Here is a 23,129-nt window from a genome sequence, read left to right on the forward strand (position 1 = left end):
AAGGGATTTTTTTCAGAGATATTCCCAAAAATACATTGGATAGCCTCAAAAATAGACTTCCAATACATCAAAATTTTCACAAGAGTCTGGCCTACACGCCTCGTGTGTCCGAAAAAAACGAAACGAAACTATTGGCACTACGCCCCCCGGGGCATGGCCTTCCTCTAACGTGGGATTTCTGCTCCAGCGCCTCTGACGAGACAGGAGAAACCGGGACCGACGTTTTACTTCACCATCCGATAGAAGCTCAGTGGATAAGGCGGGAATCGAACCCGCGTCTCATAGCATCATCGGGATCGGCAGCCGAAGCCGCTACCCCTGCGCCACGAGACCCGTGTGTCCGAATAAATCGCAAAAATGGCTTATGTGCCTTAAAAGAGTCCTAAATACATTTAAATAGTCATCAAAAATAAATTAACTTAAAATGTTCGGAAATCTATGACCGTAAACCTTCGGACGAAAGATTCACCCGACATTTTGTAGTGGAATAGTCATACTTGAAGCCTATTGTATGGGTTTTTGCCCAAATTTGCCCGAGGCTTTGTATACCGAGCTCGAAAACTAGCTAAATTATCACGAAATCTTGCTATAATTCATAACATATAGCTCCTATCAATTTGGCATCTTCGACAAAGTTGTTTGTTTTGATATTACTAACAACTCTTCTGAACATTGTAATCGTCTAAAATCAAAGTTTAACATAGTTTTAGTCAAAAAACTGTTTTTTGGCAGGGATTTATGAAAAAGGTTCCAAAACTGGTATTCAACGCAAAGATAGAGCTTTGGCGTCTTCGACAAAGTTTGTGGAAATTTTCAGCCCTACAACTTTGCCCAAGACACCAAAGCTCTATCTCTTAACTGTTAAAAGTTAGAAATTCCATAGCCTGCTGTGATGAGTGCTGAATAAAGTTGTAGAACATGTCAAAGCACGAAAATGCTTACTTTTTGCTCTAATCAATTAAGTTCGTCAAAACAGCCTTTTGAACCACTGTGCAGAGGCGCTGGAGCAGAAATCCCACGTTAGAGGAAGGCCATGCCCCGGGGGGCGTAGTGCCAATAGTTTAGTTTAGTTTAGTTTTGCCGGGCTCAGTTTTTGTAGATTATGGATCCAAAATTTGGATATTTAAAAATTGAGCTGCAGATTTGAACATTGTTCCATTCAGTAACATCTCATTTATCTTGTAGTTTTAGCATTACATTGGTTAGGATGGTCCAAATCTGGGCTTACTTGGGGCTATCCCCTGAAATCAAAGATTTACGCATCACTAGCCTAAGTTCCAAAATTTGAGCTTTTTCTGACCACTGACCACCAAGTTTGGGCAACTGTTTCAGTTTTGACCAATGGAAGGCGCACTATCCAGTTCTTATCAATTTTCAGAACTAATATCTTCTTTAAATTTGGAAAAACTTTCCCGAAGACACCTTATTTTTTTGGGTTTTTTGCTAAAAAGTTATTAACCTTCGAAAATAGCAATTTCCGAGCGGACTGCTCGAAGGGGCTACATAGAAATAATTACCGTTATCTGGGGCGAATCGGGACTACAGTCTGAATAGGGACAGCAAAAATCCTTAGATCTTGTTGTCTTATTTTTGATTGTAGAACTTAAGTATGACCCCTGAAGAACCATAAAATAATTTAGAATTTTTGGATTCAATGTGGCGGTCAAAATGGAGGTCAGGAAATATTTCTGGTGTTTTTTTTAAAGGTCTAATAAACCAAATTTCCAGTTTTTGCTTTTTGGGTGCTTTTGAAACCGTCAGGGGTATTAAAAAACACCCAAAAAGCAAAAACTTGGTGTATTGGACCATTAAAAAAACAGATGCCGAAACAAGCAAATAAAACATGCCGATTTCATTTGTTCCTGATTCGGTTATCCTAAGTCCTTCGAACTTCGGATAATCGAAACTTTGGATAATCGAGGCTTCGGCTAGTCGAATTTGGATTGTAAAATTAATAGCCCTCCTTTATTTGCATTAAAACCTTTAAACTGTTAATACATGTTTTTTCTCTACATTTTTCAAAATTTATCATAATTTCTCAAAAATATTTAGATTTTGTTTTCAAAAACGAAAGCATTTAATATGAAAAACATTTGAGTGAATTTTGACTATTATCAGAAATACAATTCTAATTTTATCGTTTTGGTTTTAAGAATATGGTTAGTTACATATCTAAGACCTTAGAGAAAAATGCTTGAGAAATATCTGTGTGTATTTTGTTATTACTTTTTCGTAAACCTTTTTTCCAAAACCACTCGTCCAAAATGCTTTCTTTTGGTCACATTTTTTAGTTTCCACCGTGCCCAATCTCCAATTTTTATTTAATATATCAAAAATCGGAAGATCAACTAAGTGAATACTTATTATCAACTAATTTTCACTTTGTGCATGAGCTTGCGATTTTTAAAGGAAGAAATAAAATGATAAAAATATTCAAAACGTTAAAAAAATTTAAGCTTGGATTCAAAAACTCTGAAATTAAATTAATTAAACATCACTTTCAAATTATATAATTTCTGATCAACAATTAATTTTTAAACTATTTAATTTCTATTTTTTGGATTTTACAGATTAGAATTTGCATTTTGAAAATTTTAAAATTTCTTTATTATTTTTTTTTATAATTTCTTATTTCTGAATATCAATTGTAAATATTTTCCGAAGTTTATGTTGCCACCTTTTCAAAATGGACCAAAAAACAGAGAGCAAATACAATATTAAAAAAATAGCTTAACAATTTTAATGGAAATAACTTATTTCGATTAAGTCTTTTTAGGACCAGCGACCAGGTCGGTCCGGAAAACAAATTTGAAATGTTTTTCCTGCTTTGATAATCATATACGACATGTTTAGGCTCGTTTAAAAATATTTAGAATTTTTGTAACATGTCGCGGAACCGCGGAAAGTTTTCTCTCACGAAAAAAGGATTTCGCCATCAGCTAGATATTTTGAAAACTAATGATGCAAAACAACTGTACTGATTTAAAGTGTGTTTTGAACACTTTTAAAATAATAAAACCATAGCTTGTAGTTTAAATTTGTAACCCTCTCAACTTTGGTCAGAGTTTAGTGACATAAACTTCAGAATAATATTCGCAACGGCTAATTGAAGATTTAAAAATTTTACACTTTCAAATTTCTAAATTTTCATAATTTTTGATTTAAATTTTTTTGGTATAAGACAAAGAAATGCCAGAAATCAAAAATAAAAATAATAAAAACATAAAAAATTTAAGATAACAATTCAACAGAATAATATCAAAAAATCTGAAATTCCAAAAAATAAAAAATCTGAAACTGAAAAATTAATAAAATAATTGATACTTAAGAAATCCTAAACTAAAAAAAATATCATTTTAAAATTAAGTTATTCAAAATCCAATAAATTATGTTTTTTCAATCTTAATTTTTGGATGCTTTAAATATGTTTATGTTTGAATTCTAGTATTCCTAAATTAATTTATATTTACCAGAAAATTAAGTGATTTTTGTAATGGCTTTTCCCTTATTTCAGCATTTTAAGATTCAGCGTTTTGATAGTCAGCTTCATGAGGCAATTCTTCAATATTATTTAAGTGAATACATTATTTTCAAACGTTATTTTCAGTCGCATCCAAATAAACAAATCAAAATCTCATCAACACATATTGCTCCCGAAGAAATATCAAACGACGCTTTTTGTTTCTGTTCCTTTTCAGCTGCGTACCGCTTAAGAGAAGTCGTAAACCTTTTCTTGACCGTTCCTTGAGATTTTTTAGTATGGAGTTTTAAGAGTCTCCGTACTACAGGACATTTTTTTAAATTTTCGTTTGAAAGTAAAATATTGTTCTTGTAGCAAAATTCAGACTAAGATTTGATTTACAGGAAAAATGTAATTGATTTAAGAATTTTTACATAAAGTATTCTTTACTTTTAAAACAAAAATTTAAGATAATAATTACACATGATAATTTCAAAAAAATCAGAAATTCCAAAAATGAAAAAAATCAAATACATAAAAAAATATAAAATAATTACAACTAAAAAAATCCTTAAATTATAAAAAAAAAACATTTTTTATCATTTTTAAATAAAGATATTTAAAAAATAATTTTCAATCATTTCAATAAATTATGTTTTAATAATCTTATTTTTTTGATGCTTCGAATATTGGTATGTTTGAATTCAAGTGCAGACTAAGATTAGATATCAATTTATGAATTCTTACATAAAGTTTTCTTTATTTTTAATTTAGCAAGGTTTCGTAAATATAAAATTTCTTAACCATAAAATGTGCAGGATTTTGTTCCTAGAGTCAAGATATTGCTTGAACAAACATCGATTTTAATAAATGGTTACAATCCTAAATTATTAAACATGTATATAGATTAAAATTTTATTAAAAAATTATATTTAGAATTGAGATCTGATTAAATTTTGTTGTCATGTTTTAAAATTTTATTTTTGCTCAAATTCTGGACCAATTTTCAGAATACAATGAGTAATGAATTTGAAAATGGCGTTTAGTCGGAATATTAAAGTTAAACATGATTCGTTTTAATGTTTGATGCAATCGAGGAAAATTTTAACGGTTACATATGCATTTAAAAATGGTTACATATGCTTTATTAACAACTCTTCCAGTGAATATTTTGGCGTTAAAAATTAATATAATACATTTTATCTAAATTTTTTAACACATTAAAATTAAACACAGGCACTGATTTTTTTTCTTCAAATATATATTTATTATAGGCCTACATGTGAATTTACTCGACACGGAAAAAATGAATCACTTGTAAACTCAGTTGATGTAAACTTGAGATTCGACGTATTTTTTTTTTTGTTGCCATGGAGACACTTCAGAACCTGAAATTTCAACGATTATATTTTTTTTGTATTTCATTAAAATTATTTATTTTTGAGAGCACCAGGAGCTTCGCAAAATATGAAATGGCTTCAATAGCTTAGAACAATGAATATAAAACATTGTTTAAGTTTGTTTATAAAATTTTAAGAAAAACAATTATTCCAGTTATGAGTTTTATGTTGTGCTAGAAAAAATGAAAAATGTTAGATAAACCATCACAATTATCACACAGCTGAAAATGTAAATCCAGACGGTTTAAAATTTCTCTCAGTATAAAATACAGAAAACATAATACTTATGGTTAGATAAATCGATATTTCTTTTAAAAAAAATTTATGCTTTCAAAAATTTGATTCAAGTTAAGTATATTTTAAATTTAGCGACGTTTATCACGAAATTGGATTACAATTAAACAATTCAAGAAAATGTTAAAAAAAACACTTTCTCTACTCCTTTAATACAAACTAGCTGTTAAAATAAAGAAAAAAAATGACGAACGAGTTTCTTCAATAAATACATTGATAACATAATATGAAAATCTTCGAAAACTTTTTTGCATACATTACATTAAAATTTTACAATTCATATCAATAATTATACCACAAACCAAGTGATGGTATAAATGATTTGCTGATTTTTATACTCCTTGAATTTTTGCACCCAACCCCCCCCCCCCCCCCCCCCAAACAAAAATCCTGGCTACGGCCCTGCTTGGCCCAAAGGGTAATTTAACGGGATTCTTTGTTTCGAAAGTATTATTGTTATGCCGAGTTGGTGGTCGTAAATTTGTTCCTAATTGAAGCACAATAATTTAACTATACAATTTAAAATTATTCAAATAAATAGGAACACAATAGGGTCTCGTGGCGCAGGGGTAGCGGCTTCGGCTGCCGATCCCGATGATGCTATGAGACGCGGGTTCGATTCCCGCCTTATCCACTGAGCTTCTATCGGATGGTGAAGTAAAACGTCGGTCCCGGTTTCTCCTGTCTCGTCAGAGGCGCTGGAGCAGAAATCCCACGTTAGAGGAAGGCCATGCCCCGGGGGGCGTAGTGCCAATAGTTTCGTTTCGTTTTCAGGAACATTTAATTTGAACATTCAACTTTTTTCCAAATTTTTAAATAAAAGTAATCAAAGAGCAACTTTATTAAAAAAAACGTCATCGTTTTAAATGCTAATTGAAAAATGCAATACAGTTCAGACTCGATTATCCGAAGCCTCGATTATTCGAAGTTTCGATTATCCAAAGTGGGACTTCGGATAATCGAAACATGAACAAAAAAATCCCATTTTGTCCTCCTCACTGAGGTATTGCCTTCCTCACTGAGGTAAGGCTATGATCCTGCTATTAGAATGAACTTTTCACATAAAGCTCGTAGACCCACCTTCATGTATACCTATCGACACAGAATCGAAAACTGCAGCCTCGACATCGGCAGGCAGTTGACCAGGCCTACCGGGTTAATATTGGGGCAAGAGGCTATGGCCAAGGCTGCCCCAACCTTTTCCTGCAAAGCCTGGATTGTGATTCACCGTTAGATTTCCAGAATTCCAAAATTTTTTGTGTTCTCATTTGCTGCCTCGCAAGTGCTCACGATCAACTTGAAAACAAAAACACGCATCACACATCACTGTGGATTGAGTTTCAACGAAATTTATGTTTCCATAAGTAGTTCAAAAGTTATATACAGTGGTTGTTCGGTAACTGGGTGATCTTTAACTGGCCTACTTTTCAACCGGGCGCTCGATAACTGGGCCGTAGCCCAGTTAAAAAGCAGACAAACGTCAAAAAACAAAAACAAATCGAAACGATCGAGGGGTTAATGGATGCAAAAATCATGTTCAATAAATAAAAAAACTTTTTCAAACTTTTATTTAGTTTCATGTCACAATTAAAGAAATGTGAAAATTAAGCATTGTAAATAAATTTTAGTTACATTTATTTTAATATTTCATCAGAAAAATATTATGCATTGGTGGTCCCCTCGTAATTTTCGTTCAGCCCAGTTAGCGAGCAGCATTCGGTGACTGGGCTACGTTCTCAGCCCAGTTACCGAACAAGTACTGTAAAAAATGTGTTTTCGCATTTATCCGGAAGTTAGATAACTGGCTTGAAATCGTGCCAAATAACACCATGTTATATATCGTTGAATAACTAATTGAAAGACCTTTTCCAATGAGTCTAAAACATTGCTGATCTGGCAACCCTGTCTCAAGTTATGACCACTTAAGTTGATCTCAAGTATCGGTATCAATCATCCGACTCATCGCTGGTTAGGTAATCAAAAGACCTTCGCAACGAGTCTTAAATTGTAAAGATCTGAACCACATAGGTGGATTGAATTAGTTTTCGTTATTTTCCTGCTTTTAACATAAAATTCGACATTAATTACAGTTGCATTTGATTAAAAAAAAACTAAATCACTTTCGCGTAGTTCTGTCAATATTATCAGCCATCTTTGATTAGATATTTCAAGATCACTTTAGAGCAGTGTTAGGGTCAGATTTAAGTTAAACGACCCAAAACCAGACAACGAAAAAAAAATCGTGGCTCCATTGTCCTTAGTGAATTTTTTGTGAGCGTTTAGGATAATCGAGTCTGGTATGTACTTACATCATGCAGTTCAAATCAAAATCTGGTATAAAAAAAAGGAAACTAAATATTCAAATTTCAAAATATTAACCAAGCACAACTGTTTTACAACTAATACTCGGTTGTATTTCAAATTGCAAGCCTAAATTAATTATCAAAAACTCATATCTAAATCATAAATAATAATTTCAAAACAGTCAAAAGATCACCAACCACCGCAAAAATATTTAAATTTCCGTTTAAAAACAAGAATACCTCTTCTTGAAAAACCAGTTTCAACCCTTTTCTGACACACGAAACCGTTTCTTCTGATTAATTTGTCCTCCCAAAAAGATTCAATAAATTTTGCCTACTCACATCATGTTCAACACCGGCTCCAGCCCCATAAACATGAATTTAATCAGCGAAATACAACCGACACCGCTAGTTGGTGGACTTCCTTCTCCAAAGTCACCGTTCGCGGGTCCGAACCGCACCAAGGTGAGTCAGATCTGGTTAGTCCATCACCTTTTTGGACTTTTTTTTGTGTAAAGTTCGTTCTTGTTGAATTTATTGAGTGGTCAATGGATAAACCTGACTCGGAACGACTCAATTATAGATAGCATAAAAGATTAGGTTTTTAGCAAAAATGTAATATTTGTAACTGCTGAATTTCAATAAAATCAAAATAAAAAATAGTACAAGGCCAAATCTTTACTCCGTACCTTTCAAAATTATCAGTGAACATGATAAATTTCAACATCACCAGCGCCAATCGGAGAATGTCACGTCCCATTTCTCATGTCTTCTAGGACACGGTCAGCTAAAAGCTTTTTTTTATATATTTTTTCAGCAACGTGTCGACGCGTCAACTACTTGACCCCTTGGACTCTGAGTCATATGTTGTTGTGGCTGATGCTTCATGTCGAGGATGCACCGAAATGGGCGTCGAGAGTGTCAAATTGCCTCTCAAGGTTGGCGTCCGATTTGTTGGTTCTTTATTTTATTTGAAAAGATAACCTTAGTTTTTCAAAAAAATCAAATTAGATGGAACCTGACAAACTTAATCAAATATCAACTTCAACCCTGCCCGACGAAAAAGCATAAACGCGCTGTTCCATGTTAAACACTCCGGGCTGACATTTGCAAATAAGTCAATTAACGGGGGGGCATAACGGCATCTCCGTAAGGACAAGCAAGCGCGCCAAATTATGCCACTTTAACCGAACCAACGCGCGCGAAAGAGAGTCAACGCACCTTTTGGCCACCCATGTTAAAAAGTGCCACATGTGGGTTGTTTTGTTGGGTACAGACTTTTAGAGCTCCCCCCTCTCGTGCCCAAATCGATCGAAAGTTGACGTTCTTGACCGATCGAGATAATTTATCTCGAGTGATCGGAAAAAGCTTCTGCGCAGTTCGAGCGAACATTATTGGTGGTTAATTGGTGAACAGCTGTAATTTAAAACATAAGATAAGCAGATAAGCTTTTCTATTTCTATACCTTTCCAAATTTCGAAGGTTTTTGCCTTTCTTACTAAAGAAAGGTATAGGGTTTGCTTTTGGCTCCGACTCCAAATCAAGCTTCGTTCTCAAATCGTTTCTCGAGAAATATTCATTCGAAAAATCTGCAAAAAATCAGGGACGATCGATTTTCGACGCCCGATCGTTTGACAATGACAGAATTGGTCTATCTCCAATATCCGAATTTTCGCGCTCAATTTACCGTAGAGCACGCGTGACGTCCGTGTGTGGTAAAAAAGTGCTCAATTTTGTGGTAGGGGGTTTCTCAGAGCCCACATTATGGATTTAAGCTCTCTTAGGCGCATTTGAAAGGGGATGTGCTGAACCAGAGCCAGTTTCATACCAAATTTGAATTTATTCATTTTTTAAGGGGACTCGGAGTATGTTTTCACCTGATCTGGCGGTTTTCAAATAAAAATTCGGTCGAAAACTGAATTATTGAAATCGTTTATTTATCCAAAAAATTGCATTTTTCGAGCCCTACATCCTGCCAAATTTCGATCCATGTTGGTAATGTGGTTCATGATTTACAACTTGTGGACTAATTCACTGTGAGGGGAAAAACCCCCTAAAAAAGGTAAAAGCCAATTTTCACCAAATGCCAAAAATATTCATTTGGCATTTTATCTATTTTTTTTTCTCCATATCATAATCTAGACCATAATCGAGGTTCTGAAACAAATTTGACCTCATTTGGATTTTCCGTTCAGATTTTTAAATATTTTTTCCTTCTCTTGGCAAACCCATTGATAGAATATCCAATTATATCAAATTGAACTATAGTACAAATCATAGTTAAAAGGAACACCAAAACTCTTTGAGGCAGCCATGCCAGATATACAGATAAATCTGTATTTTACAGGTTTTTCGATTACAAAAATCACAAAAATCTGTATGTACAGATTTGTTAAAAATCATTATATTTCAAAATTTTAACAATTAAGTAAATGAAATATACTTTAATGTGATTAAAAAGCTTAAATCTGCTGTAAAAATTTTAGTAGTGTCTTGTATGGGTTCGAATTTGACATCATGCAGATAAAATACAGATTTATTTTTAAGAAATTACAGATCTTCCATAAAATAATCTGGCATCGATGCTTTGAGGTTATTAGGTCTATTAGGAATTACGACATTGTGAATTGATAATTTTCTAATAAAAACTAATTAAATTGAATTGAAGATAGGCAGATAAATATAACTATACAATAAGTCTCCAAATTTAAGAAGTCAAATTTACAAAAAAAAATATAACTCCATGAGACATTGAAAAGAAGCAATTTTTTCATCATTAGTTTTCCATACAAATCTCCATACAATTTTGCGGGCTGGTCATACAAAATAGGTACGTAAATATATGAAAATCTGTATTTTGACATTGGATTTTCTGATCAATTAGATGTCTTTGGCATTCATAAAAAAAATAGTTACAGTATAAAAGAAAATTTCCCTTATTTTCAGAAAGTTTGGAATATTTCCTACAACTTTCTCTTTGCGACTCTGGAAATTTGTTTCCAAGATACAGCCTCACAAAGAATTCGAAACGATACAAATGAGTTTTTTTTGCGGAGTTTTTTTTTTTTGGACCTTTTTAAAAGTTATGCATGATTTTGAAATTTAGAAAAGATTAGAAAGTTTCACAGAAGGTTTACAACATTTAATATCGAACCCGAAAAATGGAAAGCAATCCACTTTAATGACCCCCGGGTCTTTAAAATTCAAATTCGTTTCGAATTCTTTGCAAGAATGTCTCTCAGAAACTAACTGTTCAATTTTTAAAGTTACTGAGCGAAAATTGTAACGACATTCTCTGCTTTTCATACATAGTCTTATGGAGTTGCTTTTCTCTCAAGAAGTAATTTTAAAATGCAAAAAAAAAAAAACAAAAGAAATTGAAAATATATGCCCCAATTGGCTTAAACTTGAGAACTGTACAGTTGATTTGAAAAAAAAAAACAAATTGAATACGATTTTTAAAAATGTTTTTTTGCCTTTTTTCGACATTTTCAAAGAAAAATACTTTTTTTTTATTCATATCTGCGGAACCAGATTTTGCACCATATCAAACAAACTCGAAAATCACAAATTATGTATTTTGGGAACTCAACTATAAATAATCATAAGTTCAATAAAAAATTAGATTTTTAATCCTATTACCTATTTTAAAAAAAAAGTCCTAATCATAACCTACAACCTTACCGAAGACACCAAATCGATCAGAAAATGGTTTCTCAAGATACAGAATTTCAAACATTTACATAACTATTTTGTTTGACCAGCCCTCAAAATTGTATGGAGACTTGAAAATAGAGAACTACTCGTATTTCAATTATTTATACAAACAAAAAAAAATAATTTTTACTTTAGCACTAGATTCTAAGAAATTTTACATGCTTTTTTGGACATTATTTGTAATGTCTCAAAAAGCATGTCAAATTTGACAGTTGGAAAAAAATCTATATGAATGAACATTATGAATACCCGAGCAGTCGGTAATAACGTGGGAATAACGTTTCTTGATATTTGAAAATACTAGGCCAATAACATTTTACGTTATTTATAACAAGATTTGTTATTCGTCGTTATGATTTTTTTGTTATTGGATTGTTATTGTAATAACGGACTAATAACACTTTTAGTTATTCTTCGAACAAATCTTTGTTATTATTTTTTGTTATTTTAACAACTAATCCGATCTTCCCAATAACAGTTGGAGTTATTCTTTCATAACAAAAAATGTTATTCCAAAGTTGTTTTGGCTTTCAACCAATATCAGACTAATAACAAATTTTGTTATGATAACATAAACTGTTATTAAACCCTTATGCAAAAATGGACTTTTCAGGAAGATTCCATAACACTTTCTGTTATTTTAACAGAATTTGTTATTGAAATGGCATGAATTTTGTTATTACCGTCTGCCCGGGTACACCCTCAACTCTGGCCAAGCTTTAAGAGAGACAAAAAATATTAAAATAGACAAGTACAGAAATTTTAGTAAAGTTGAAAGTGACGCCATGTTTTTTGAGTCATTGGGCGGTGTGCTAAAAACTAATTGCAATGAACTTCCTCTTTAAATCATAAGTTTCCTCTACATTTCTATATATTTTTTGGCATTACAAAATAAACCAGGTGCTCAATTTTTTTTAACGATGTTCGATGATTTTTAAGGCATTATTTATAACAAGGAGGAAAAAACGTTCACAAAATCGTACAAGTTTTGTGTAGAGCTCCGATTATTGATTTGGTTTCTAAATTTAAATCTTTGATTATGATTTTAAATGAATTCATGAACCATGTTTTTGTAATAAGAATGGTTTTAAAAATACGATTTAAAATTAAAATATTAATAGTTTAATGTTTCGCCTGATCTATACCTATGAATCTATACAGCAATTCCACTTGAAAAGAGTATAAACAAAAAAAATTGTTGCATTCTATCAATTATGAATATTTAGGTACCCAAAAATGTATAGGTCATTGCTGAAATGTTTTATTTATAACAATTTTAGTATAAAAAGTTGTTTTTTTCTCGTGTCATTTTCCCGTTTTTTGCTAGCGGCGTGTCACAAAAACAGTTTTCAATTTCAAAATATCATAGCTCGGAAACGTACGAGTCGCCATCTCCAATTGTTTATATGGTATGTGGGATTTTTTTCTAAGGTATTCTATAAAAATATTTTCAGATATAGGCTACACGGTCAAAATGATTTTATGATGATTTTATATTTTCATACGACTTTTTCAAACGTTTGATATTTCAGTCCTCAAATCATTTTTTTCTTGAAAGGCAACGAATCACCTTTCATTTGCGTTGTAGACAGCTTGAATCGGATAAAATAACGCGGAGTTACGATTTTTTTAAATGTTTTTTTTTGTGAAAATTGACATTTTTGGGAACATCTTAAATGGTCAGTCAGATAGGAGTTAAATATTTCAGTTTAACAATTCATTTACTTTGTTTTAAACTAAGTGATCCACCAATATTTTTTTTATATTGAAACGCTATGGATTTTCTATAAAGTTTATTGTCATGTCCAATCAAATTAAATTATTGTTATTATTGCCGTAAATGCAACAATTTTGTGAGAAGAAAACAACAGCCCCCCTGAAATGATGTTTACCTTTAAACTTAAGATTTGAACTATAAATATTTAGATAATGTTTTTCAACAAAATTATTAAATCACTTCGTCAAAGATGTCACATTAAATCACTACTCGTTTAATTCAACATTTATATTCTGCCTCATTAAATCTTCAACCCCCGACACAAAAAAACATTTCTAGCTCCACCATTCACAAACCGACTTGCTCACCGAATGCACCCCCTCCTCCACCGTTTATCTTAATTAGAATCCATTCAAATTTACATCTCAGCCGCGTGTTGACCACTGCGCGTCAAACACGCGGCGTTTGAAGAAAAAAACGGACGACTTCAATGCATCCGCCGCCGTCACAAGCGACGAACCCCCGCGCGTCGATTTCGTAAATCACTTCAAAACCTCAACTGGTTCTTTCTTTCCCGCACACACACACGGCAATTCCGTTTTCAGTTGGCCAAAAGGAGGAGGAGGACATCTCTGCGATGAAGCTGTCCTTGGGGAGACCTCCCTCGAACTGTGTCGGAACGGGGTGAGCAACTTTCAACGGGCCGGTTTTCTGCCTGAGACCGATTCTTGCCTCGCGTAATGGAATTATAATTTGTGCAGAGATTATTTTTTTTGTTTTGAATTTCGTCAGAAAGTTTCGGCGAAGTGATTGGCATTAATTACTCGCTGCCCGTTGCGGATGGCTGATTAGTTCCCATGACAGTCAAAATTCCGCCCGTCCAAGACAATACAAACTTTCTGGGAATTTCCAGAACCTGGTGAATAACTCCCAAACGAGAATCCAAAACTAATTACATTTCACGCCGGTGAGCTGCTGACCAGGAACTCGGGTCACCACGAACGCCGCTAGCACAAAGAACCTGAGGATCCGTGACTGAGCCATCTTGGACACACCTGGAGGATGTGTTCTGATCTTCGACTCTTGAACACTTGGACACTAAACTTGAGTCGCGTCTTCTCCACACAATTATCACGATTAATGGTTCCCGAAACGAGCCACACTCTCAATTAGCACATTATCGCGGGCGCAAATCTTCTACTAACTACACTTAGTAGCTTATGCTAATCGATGTTCGCAATCACTACACTTCGGTCACTACTTAGGATGGTCGGACGATCGTTGTCGCGCAACGTGCAGCTACTGACTGAGCTGGGGTACGGTGTTGAAATCGGATTATAAAATAATATAAACAACCAACTTGATCGCGAGAGGATCGCGGAGAGAGAGAATAAAATCTTTGCAATAGTTCTCTCAAGAGTGATTCTGAAGAAAACATCTAAATTGATCTTCATGCATTTAGTGCAAAATATTTCTCAGAAATTCAATTGCTTTTTTCAAAAGATTACAAAGATATTTTAAAACCAACCTATTTTTTTCAGACGATAAATGATCCAAATCTGCCAATTTCGCAGAGACCTCGCTCACTTTACTCTCTTATAAAATTATTACTCTGAGAGCATATCTGCGCGGTCTTCTTAGTTGGACCACGTGGGGCACGTGCACGAACTCTGATTTGGTCTGTAAAGTTTGAACTCTCCGGTGGTCGCGTCCGAAGGGGTGCGTACAGATCAAACAGCGGGCAATGCAACGTAATGCACAAGGGTGCGTAATTGCAAGCTTTGGTTATCGACGAGGCTGGATCGGCGAAGGTAATCGATACTAGACGGTAGAGGGAATTATCTGATTTGAACTGTGTGAAGATTGCTTGGTGAGTTGGAAGAAAAATGACAAATTTATGTCATTATCAGCATACAAGAATGAGAAATTTATTTGCGACGTGATCTTGATAACATTTTCTTTGTTTCTCGACCCGGACAGACGGTAATAACAATTTCAATAACAATTACTGTTAAAATAACAGAAAATGTTATGGAACCTTCTTGAAAAATCCATTTTTGCATAAGAGTTTAATAACAGTTTATGTTATCATAACAAAATTTGTTATTGGTCTGATATTGGTTGAAAGCCAAAACAACTTGGGAATAAATTTTTTTGTTATGGAGAATAACTCAAACTGTTAATAGGATGATAGGGTTAGTTGTTAAAATAACAAAAAAATAATAACAATGATTTGTTCGAAGAATAACTAAAAATTTTATTAGTCTGTTATTACAATAACAATCCAATAACAAAAAAAAATCTTATCGACTAATAACAAATCCTGTTATAAATAACATAAATTGTTAATGGCCTAGTATTTTCAAATATCAAACAATGTTATTCCCAAGTTATTTCCATCAGCTTGGGTCGGTTATAAAACAAAGTTTTAAATTAATCGAGAAATTAAAAAGAAAGATGTGAGCCGGTAACATGGAGTGAAACTTTTCCAGCTGTCATGGAAAACTTCACAGAACATTGACAGAAAGTTTAACTCCATGTTGCACTTTCCCAGTCAAACGAAACGGAATCTAATTAGAATCGTATACAAATTCCGTTTCTAACGCAACAACCGGTTCGAACACGGAACCGCTTGTTGCGTTTGAAACGGAATTTGTATACGATTCTAATTAGATTCCGTTTCAGAACTCGGATTGATTTGACTGGGTTTAATTTCTCAATAGTAACCGGGCCGACGGAAAAACAAAATTAATAATATTTCAATAACAAATCCTGTTAAAATAACGAAAAGTGTTATTATTTTATCCTGAACTTCAAGAAGAAAAAAAAAGTTTCTGGTAAAATAACAAGATTTGGTATTGACGTGATATTATATTGAAAATTTTCAATAGCACGCTAATAAGAGGAAATGTTACACATTTTAAAAACTCTCCTAATAACAAGATTTGTTATTCGTTAGGTATTCTGACTTAGAAATAAAATTACCATAAATCGCACAAATGGAAAAGTTGTTATGTGTCCATATCACAATCTGTTATTATTTTTTCTTTTGTTAAATATGTTTAGATCTTTGGGATAATTTTGTCCAATTACGTCGGAGTCTTTATTTTAGCCATGAAATTTTTCGAAAAAGTTGGAATTTTGAAAGTTGATTTTTTTATTTTTTGATATTCCCCTAAGGAACTTTGCTAAAATTGGCTAAAACTATGGGATAATTTTGACCATTTTCTTCGAGGTCATTATTTTGGCCATGAAATGGGGTCCTTAAGCTAAAATTATTCTAATAAGTTGAAATTTTGATAGTTGATTTTTTTTTAATTATTTGATATACCCCCTAAGGGACTTTGCTTTGGGTCTGATTAGATTAGATTAGATGAGATTAGATACCCCTTAGGAACTTTGCTAAAATTGGCTAGAACTATGGAATAATTTTGACCAATTTCATCGGGGTCATTTATTTGACCATGGTCCTTAAGCTAAAATTAATCCGACTAAATTTATTTTTGAAAGTTGATTTTTTTTTTATTTTGTTGTATTCACTAGGAAATGGTTTATTTATTGAGAATTTTTGAAGTGTGAATAACAAAAACTGTTATTATTTTCACAAAGCCAGGAAGTCGGAGCTGTCGTTGAAGTTCGAGATGGAGTGAGACCTTGGAGACGGCATCGGATTCAGCTAATTTTCAGCAACTTTTACTTGGAAGCGGAATCTGTGAAGTCGGGTATTTTTGGAGAGCTGAAGTCGACGATGACGTCATATCCTGCATCCAGAGTCGGAGTTGTCTTCAAAGTATGGATTCAAAGTCGCTTGAAGGTAACCGACTCTGCAGCCCTGACTAGTACAGAGGAGTTATGGCAGCTGCAGGTTTATTCGCAAATTGCAAATAAACCAAAACAACCCGGGCAGACGGTAATAACAAAATTCATCCCATTTTAATAACAATTACTGTTAAAATAACTAAAAGTGTTATGGATTCTTCATGAAAATTCAATTTTTTCATAAGAGTTGAATAACACTTTATGTTATCATAACAAAATTTGTTATTGGTCTGATATTGATTGATTGAGCAAAAACTTCTTGAGAATAACATTTTTTGTTATGGAAGAATAACTCCAACTGTTATTGGGATGATCGGATTAGTTGTTAAAATAACAATAAATAATAACAAAGATTTGTTCGAAGAATAACTTAAAATGTTATTAGTCTGTTATTACAATAACAATCCAATAACAAAAAAATCATAACGACGAATAACAAATCTTGTTATAAATAACATAAAATGTTATTGGCTTAGTATTTCCAAATATCAAAAAATGATATTCCAAAGTTATTACCGTCTGCTCGGGAACATAATTTTTTTGTTATGGAGACATACCAGTTCAATAACAATTTTTGTTATTATGTTACTCCACCTCTCCGTACAAAATAACAAATCTTGTTATACCTTCATGATTCCTTCTGTGTTATTGGTTTGTTATTGCAATAACAACATAATAGGTAACAGTTTAATGTATTCTTCAAACAAATCTTTGTTATTGATTTTTGTTATTTTTACATCTAATCCGATCATCCCAATAACATATTTCGATCTTCTCACAATATCAAAAACTGACCTTCCCATGTTATTTCCGTCTGCTCGGGTATCGAGAAATTAAAAGTGCAACATGGAGTTAAACTTTCTGTCAAGATTCTGTGAAACTTACCATGACAGTTGTGAATGTTTAACTTCATGTTACCGGCTCACATCTCTCTTTTTAATTTATCGATAGATTTATTTCAAAAATCAAGTGTCTTGTTAAAATGGTTGGTTGGTTTGAAAATTTAACAGTGTAGATTGCAAATAAAAAAAAATAGTGATGTATTGCTTGCAGATGAGAATGCTGGTAAAAAATTTAAACTCTGCATCTAGAGATAGATGAACGAAGGAAAGTGTAGTTTTTTTTATTAAATAAAAAAACTAACTTTCGATCAACGATTTCTCTTCGAAACCCCAAATTCGTAACTACTTTCTCTCACCTACATCCCATTTTTGGCCGTTCTCCCCCATATGGTCATTGTTCTGAATAACTCCTTGCTAAAAGCAGATTAAAATTAGTTGAACAGCTAAGTGGACGCATCACTTGGCTTACATTTATTTCACCAGATTGGCTATAATTAATCTTCGTGGTGCCATTTTCGGGGTGAAATCCGCCCCCATGCTGTCAGCATTAGTTAGTGTTTCAAGATTTAGCTGCACTCTGAGAGTTTTAAACTGAGCTTTTCTAGCAGAGCTATGATCAATCTCAACTTCTCCAAAGTGATAAAAGCTTGCGTTCTCATCGTCGCCGACGTCATTAGCTAGGCAGTTGCGTCGAGAGATCCGCAATAATAAATTCTGCTGCAACGACGACGTGATGGCCAAGGTTAGCACAACTAACTAAGTTAGCGGTTTATCAAAATTATATATGACTCAAGACTTGAGCGTGGGTGAATCGTGGGGAAATTCTTCTGACGATGCTTTTCGAAGGGGAATTTCTGGTTCTTTCGAGGAGAAAGGTCAGTGTCAGTGTCGGAAGAAGTATGAAAGATTGTTTGGGGCATTGAAACGCGTGTATTTACGTGGGACTTGAACAAGTTCAGGCGAGGAACCCTTTGGTTCTTAAGAAATTTCAACTTTGGAATAACGAGCTTCATGATGTCACCGCGTACAGCACAAGCTGAAAATGTCGTTTAAAGTGTAGCTCCAAGCCAGAGTTTAATTAATTCCAACTCAATTGAGTGTGAATGAACACAGAAAAGAAGAGCAAATACATTGCACCTGAGAGAGGAGATGGGCTGTGAATCTTCATACTTTGCTCGTAGAGACCGAGACGTTGGCTCTTTTTTCTTGGGGACGATTGCATTACTCGGTTTCCTGATGTTTAGTAGTTTTATAGCACTTCGTGAGGGTACTGCATAATCGAACTCGAACAAAGGTATTCAAAGTGAAATGGTTTATTTATTTACTTAGGCTATTAGTAACATTTGTCAAGTCTTTGTTTCGTCTCCTTAAAAAGTATTGTTGCGGCAAGTTTTTGAAAGTTTTACATCATACTCAGAATTCCGGAAGTAGAATTCTGCTTTTTTTTATTTCTTTGCTGATTGTCGCATAAAAGGTATTTGGTATTTCTTTCTATGATATTTTATTTATATGCTTTACATTCCAATTACAAAATCAGTTATTTGATCATGCGTTTTTCATTTTGTGTCGTTTTTTCAACTGTTTATAATTATAATTATTACGCTGATTGTTTTCTGTAAACGTGTGTAATTAATTTTCTAATTGTTTTTTTTTAATGTTGAAAATTGAGCGCCTCGGACTTATAGACTGCAGGTTCGAGCTTGCTTCGTGGATCATTTGGATTTTCGTCATTGTTTCCAAATATTGTCCCAAAATTAAAATTGACGAAATCGGCCCTAATTAGTTTACCCATACGTAGGGCTAGTGATTTTTCAAAATCGAAATTACATCACGCAGAAAAATATTTTGTAGAATCAGCCTGTACGAGGTTTGATTCAACAAAATATTTTGTTGAATATAATCAACAAAAATATTGCATTGAATCAACTCTCGAATTTTGTTGTTTCAAATCGGGAGATTTTTTTACTTCAAAGCAGTTTTTTTTGTTGAATCTACCCTAACTTTTGTTGATCGAGATTTGACAGATAGTGCGTTCAAATCAGAATTTTGTTGAAACAACGTCGGTTTTTTGTTGACTTAAATCTGGATTTTTTGTTGAAACAACTGAGCATTTTTTTCTTATTTTCTGGTGATTATTTCTATTGAATCAATAAATAAAATCAGCAATTCATTTTTCAAGTTTTATTGAAGATCTCAAATAATTCCAATCGACTCTTGAACAATCTTGAACACTGTCCTTGCACCGCACCTGGTGTTGCTTACAACATCGCTCGTTGAACCGCCAAGTTTGCTAAGTTGGGCGGCCATGTTATCACGCCAGTACTGGCTTACAGGTAGATCGAGGTTTTCCACAGACATCTGAAAGTGTGGAAAAAGCGTTAAAAAGGGACTTTTGAGGTAAAATGATAAGATGCTTACGAAGCTGGTTTCGTCGAAGGCTATTTTTTTGGGATTTCCATTCGATCTGCAGAGCTGGGTTGGTTCTCCGCCTTGCAACATGTTGAGTCCTGGTTCTTGGTGGCTTTAAAATCACCTCGAATCTCGAGCACTTCCGTCCCGAATTTCACGAATCATTGTTCACGCTCATTCCCGCGGCAAGAGAACAGGCCACGGATAGAATCACACGTATGGCCTGGCCGCACGGAACGAAAAAAAACGTACTTCGAAAATGGATCATCCGCTTGCCGAGAAAAAACTTAACATTTTGACATATAGCGGGCACGTGCAAACAACAATAGGTTTTATTTAAACCAAAAAAATAAGTTAAGTTGAATCAACGCTGTTTTAGGTAGAATCAAAGCGACAATTTTGTTGTTATTTCTTACAGAGTTTGACAAAATACAGTAAGTTAATTCAACTCAAAGTTTTGAGTTGTTTCAATTGGTTTTCAGTGTTACTTTAACAAAAAATCGTCAAATTGAAACAACAAAACATTTTTTTGATTCAAATAGGATTGATTTTTCTGCTTAATTATAGCATGCAAATTACAAAACATTGTGTAGAGAATGAGACGAGGATAGGCATTATTAAGCAAAATTAAATTATAGATTGAAATATTCTACGGCAATTTCCCGGTACTCTAAAAACTGCTCAAAATAAACGTAAAAATGTATTCTTTTAGCAAAATTATATACAGAAAAGTGTCTTACCCATTATTTATTTGAAAAAAATGAGTATTGGTTTGACCTTGGGAAATTTCGAAGAATATCCCTTAGTTGAATGCTAGATGTTTTTAATTAGGTCTTACAAACAAATGTAAACATTGAGTGTATCCCGCTTACTACAATGTGCTACAATGAACATTGACATAAGGTGTGAAAGGGAAACACTCAATGTTAAATTTTGTTTATAGGACCTAATAATAAGAAAGTCAAGAATTTATTATTCAGCTGTTTTAATTTTATTGAGATATTATTAAATTAATTTGTTTAAATACCTCCAAAACAAAGCTCGTCCTGAACCTCAAATTTATCAAAACTGGAATCATTGAAATAAGTGCAGTAAAGATTTTTTTTTGCTTTCCGTAATTTCAGCAATAGGGAAATTTAAGAATTTTGATAAAGTTCAGCAAAATTTAATTAACCCCTTCCCACCCAGAGACAAAACCATTTTTGTTTCTTTTTCCTCGTAACTCAGTACTGAATCGACCAAATTGGATGAAATGTTAATGGTTGTCAGTTAACATAAGTAGGAAAACTAAACCCTTTCTCAGCCTATTCTATTATCGGCCTATCAGCACTTTGATCATGAATTACAGCTTAAATAAAGTGTTTTTGACTGTTACAAAGTAATAAATAGCTCAAATTAAAGTGAGCAAACAACTCTTCATTGTTGATACATCTGAAAATGTTGATTTAATAGCGGAAAACGGCAAAAGTGATGAGAATGGGTCGAACGGCTTAGTGTGATTAAAATGAGTATATTTCCCCTATTATTTTAATAATCAGTTGAATTAAAACACATAATTCATATTCAAAATATTTAAATGTAATTTGTTCATCGTTATTTAATATTGTTGATTAATAAAATTTAATAATTTTACAAAAAAATAAAAATTTAAAAGCGTTTTCTTTCAAAGAAGTGTTGATTGATGTTCTTTTAAAATCATTTTTAAGTTTGCGCAATAAAGAAACTATCAGCATTTTATTGAACAATATCTTCAAAAAATAGTTGTAGATCGGATATGAAATCATTTTTTATGAATAAACTGCTCGTTGATTTAAATGTTTGAATAAAAAAATAAAGCTTAAATGCACTGAGTAGCAATTTATCAATTGAATATTTACAATTTCGCTGCATTTCACAGTATTTCCCAAATTTCACGGCTTGGGACAAATTTTACGGATTACGCGGCTTCCGTGAAATCGCGAAAAATTACTAGCCCTACCCTCCACGCGTCTGCGTACAATTTTGACAGCTACCATACAAAAGTGATACGAAATTATTCGAAAATCTTTATAAAATGAAGAAAGCTTCTAATCGATTTGGAGTCATCGGCAAATGTAGGAATTCATGAAAAATGGAAACACGAAAAGAAACGATTTAAAAATTCACCTTTTTCCACAAAAAATAAAACTCAAAACTCAAAAATCGAATTTGCACCGTTTTCGAGATATGGCCACTAAAGTTTGATTATAACTAAAAAAGGCATGAAATGAAATTTTCTTCGTTGCTTTTTTTGTAAATAGTACCCATGAGTTACAATCTTAAAAAATTCAGGAAGTTCAAAAAATTTAAATGAATAAAAAAAGTGTTTCAAAATGTTATTTTCACTTGCCCAATTGTTTTGCAAACATTAGTTTTTTTTTTTTTTTTCAAAATATCTAAGTATCGACGAAACCTTTTTTTGGCCGAAAAAAACACTTTTTGCAGTACTGTAATCTGGGGCAAATCGGGACTACAGTCCCAGACATGCTAAATATAATTTTAAACGTACCTTAATGTCTTTAAGATTTTTTTCAGTTGATTAGACTTCTATTTTTTCAATTCAATTCGGTTTTATTGGTGAATAATCAAGATACAATGAGTCTTTTTGAAGTGCATAACAGAGTTTTGGAGTTCCTTTTAGCTGTGTGTTGCATCATAATCGTGACCATAATCCATTTTGGAACAATTATTTCTTTAACTAAGGCACTAGCAAGAGTAAGAAAAAATTAAAAAAAAACATATAGAAATTCTTTCTTTTTTTCACAGACTTCTATTTCCATTAGAAATTTTGAAATCTTTAGAATTTTTTAAATTGTTGATGAAACAACATTCGTCTTACAGTTTTTGAAACTGATTATTGCAAAATAACTGGGCAGATGTAAAATAGATTTTAAAACACTTTTTTCGTTCTAGAGTTGATTTAAATGTTTTGAGTCATCTAAACAATAACTTTAAAAACCCCATTTTTCCTTAAATTTATTCGTTTAAAGAAACTTGTGCCTAGCCTAGTGTTAAAACCAAATTTTCACAACTTATCCAATTCCTTTACCTATCCTGAGCATCCCTACCTCCAAAGCGACGCCCATTGTAGCGCTCCTCCAACAACAACACTGCCCATTGTAGTGTTCCCCTACCCCGCGCGCGTCTTTT

At 33.1% G+C, this 23,129-nt stretch overlaps 1 protein-coding gene across 1 annotated transcript in view; it reads right to left on the minus strand.

Moving 5' to 3' along the window:
- LOC120429086 (uncharacterized) overlaps positions 1-14,200 on the minus strand; it is a 36,298-nt gene extending 22,098 nt beyond the window's left edge. The window contains exon 1 of the mRNA XM_039594248.2: positions 13,848-14,200. Within this exon, the coding sequence (XP_039450182.1) occupies positions 13,848-13,935 (88 nt within the window). The 5' untranslated portion in view covers positions 13,936-14,200. The remainder of the gene's footprint in view (positions 1-13,847) is intronic.
- Positions 14,201-23,129: the final 8,929 nt, after the last annotated feature.

Source organism: Culex pipiens, chromosome 2 (assembly GCF_016801865.2).
Source record: "Culex pipiens pallens isolate TS chromosome 2, TS_CPP_V2, whole genome shotgun sequence".
Classification (NCBI taxonomy): Eukaryota; Metazoa; Arthropoda; class Insecta; order Diptera; family Culicidae; genus Culex; species Culex pipiens.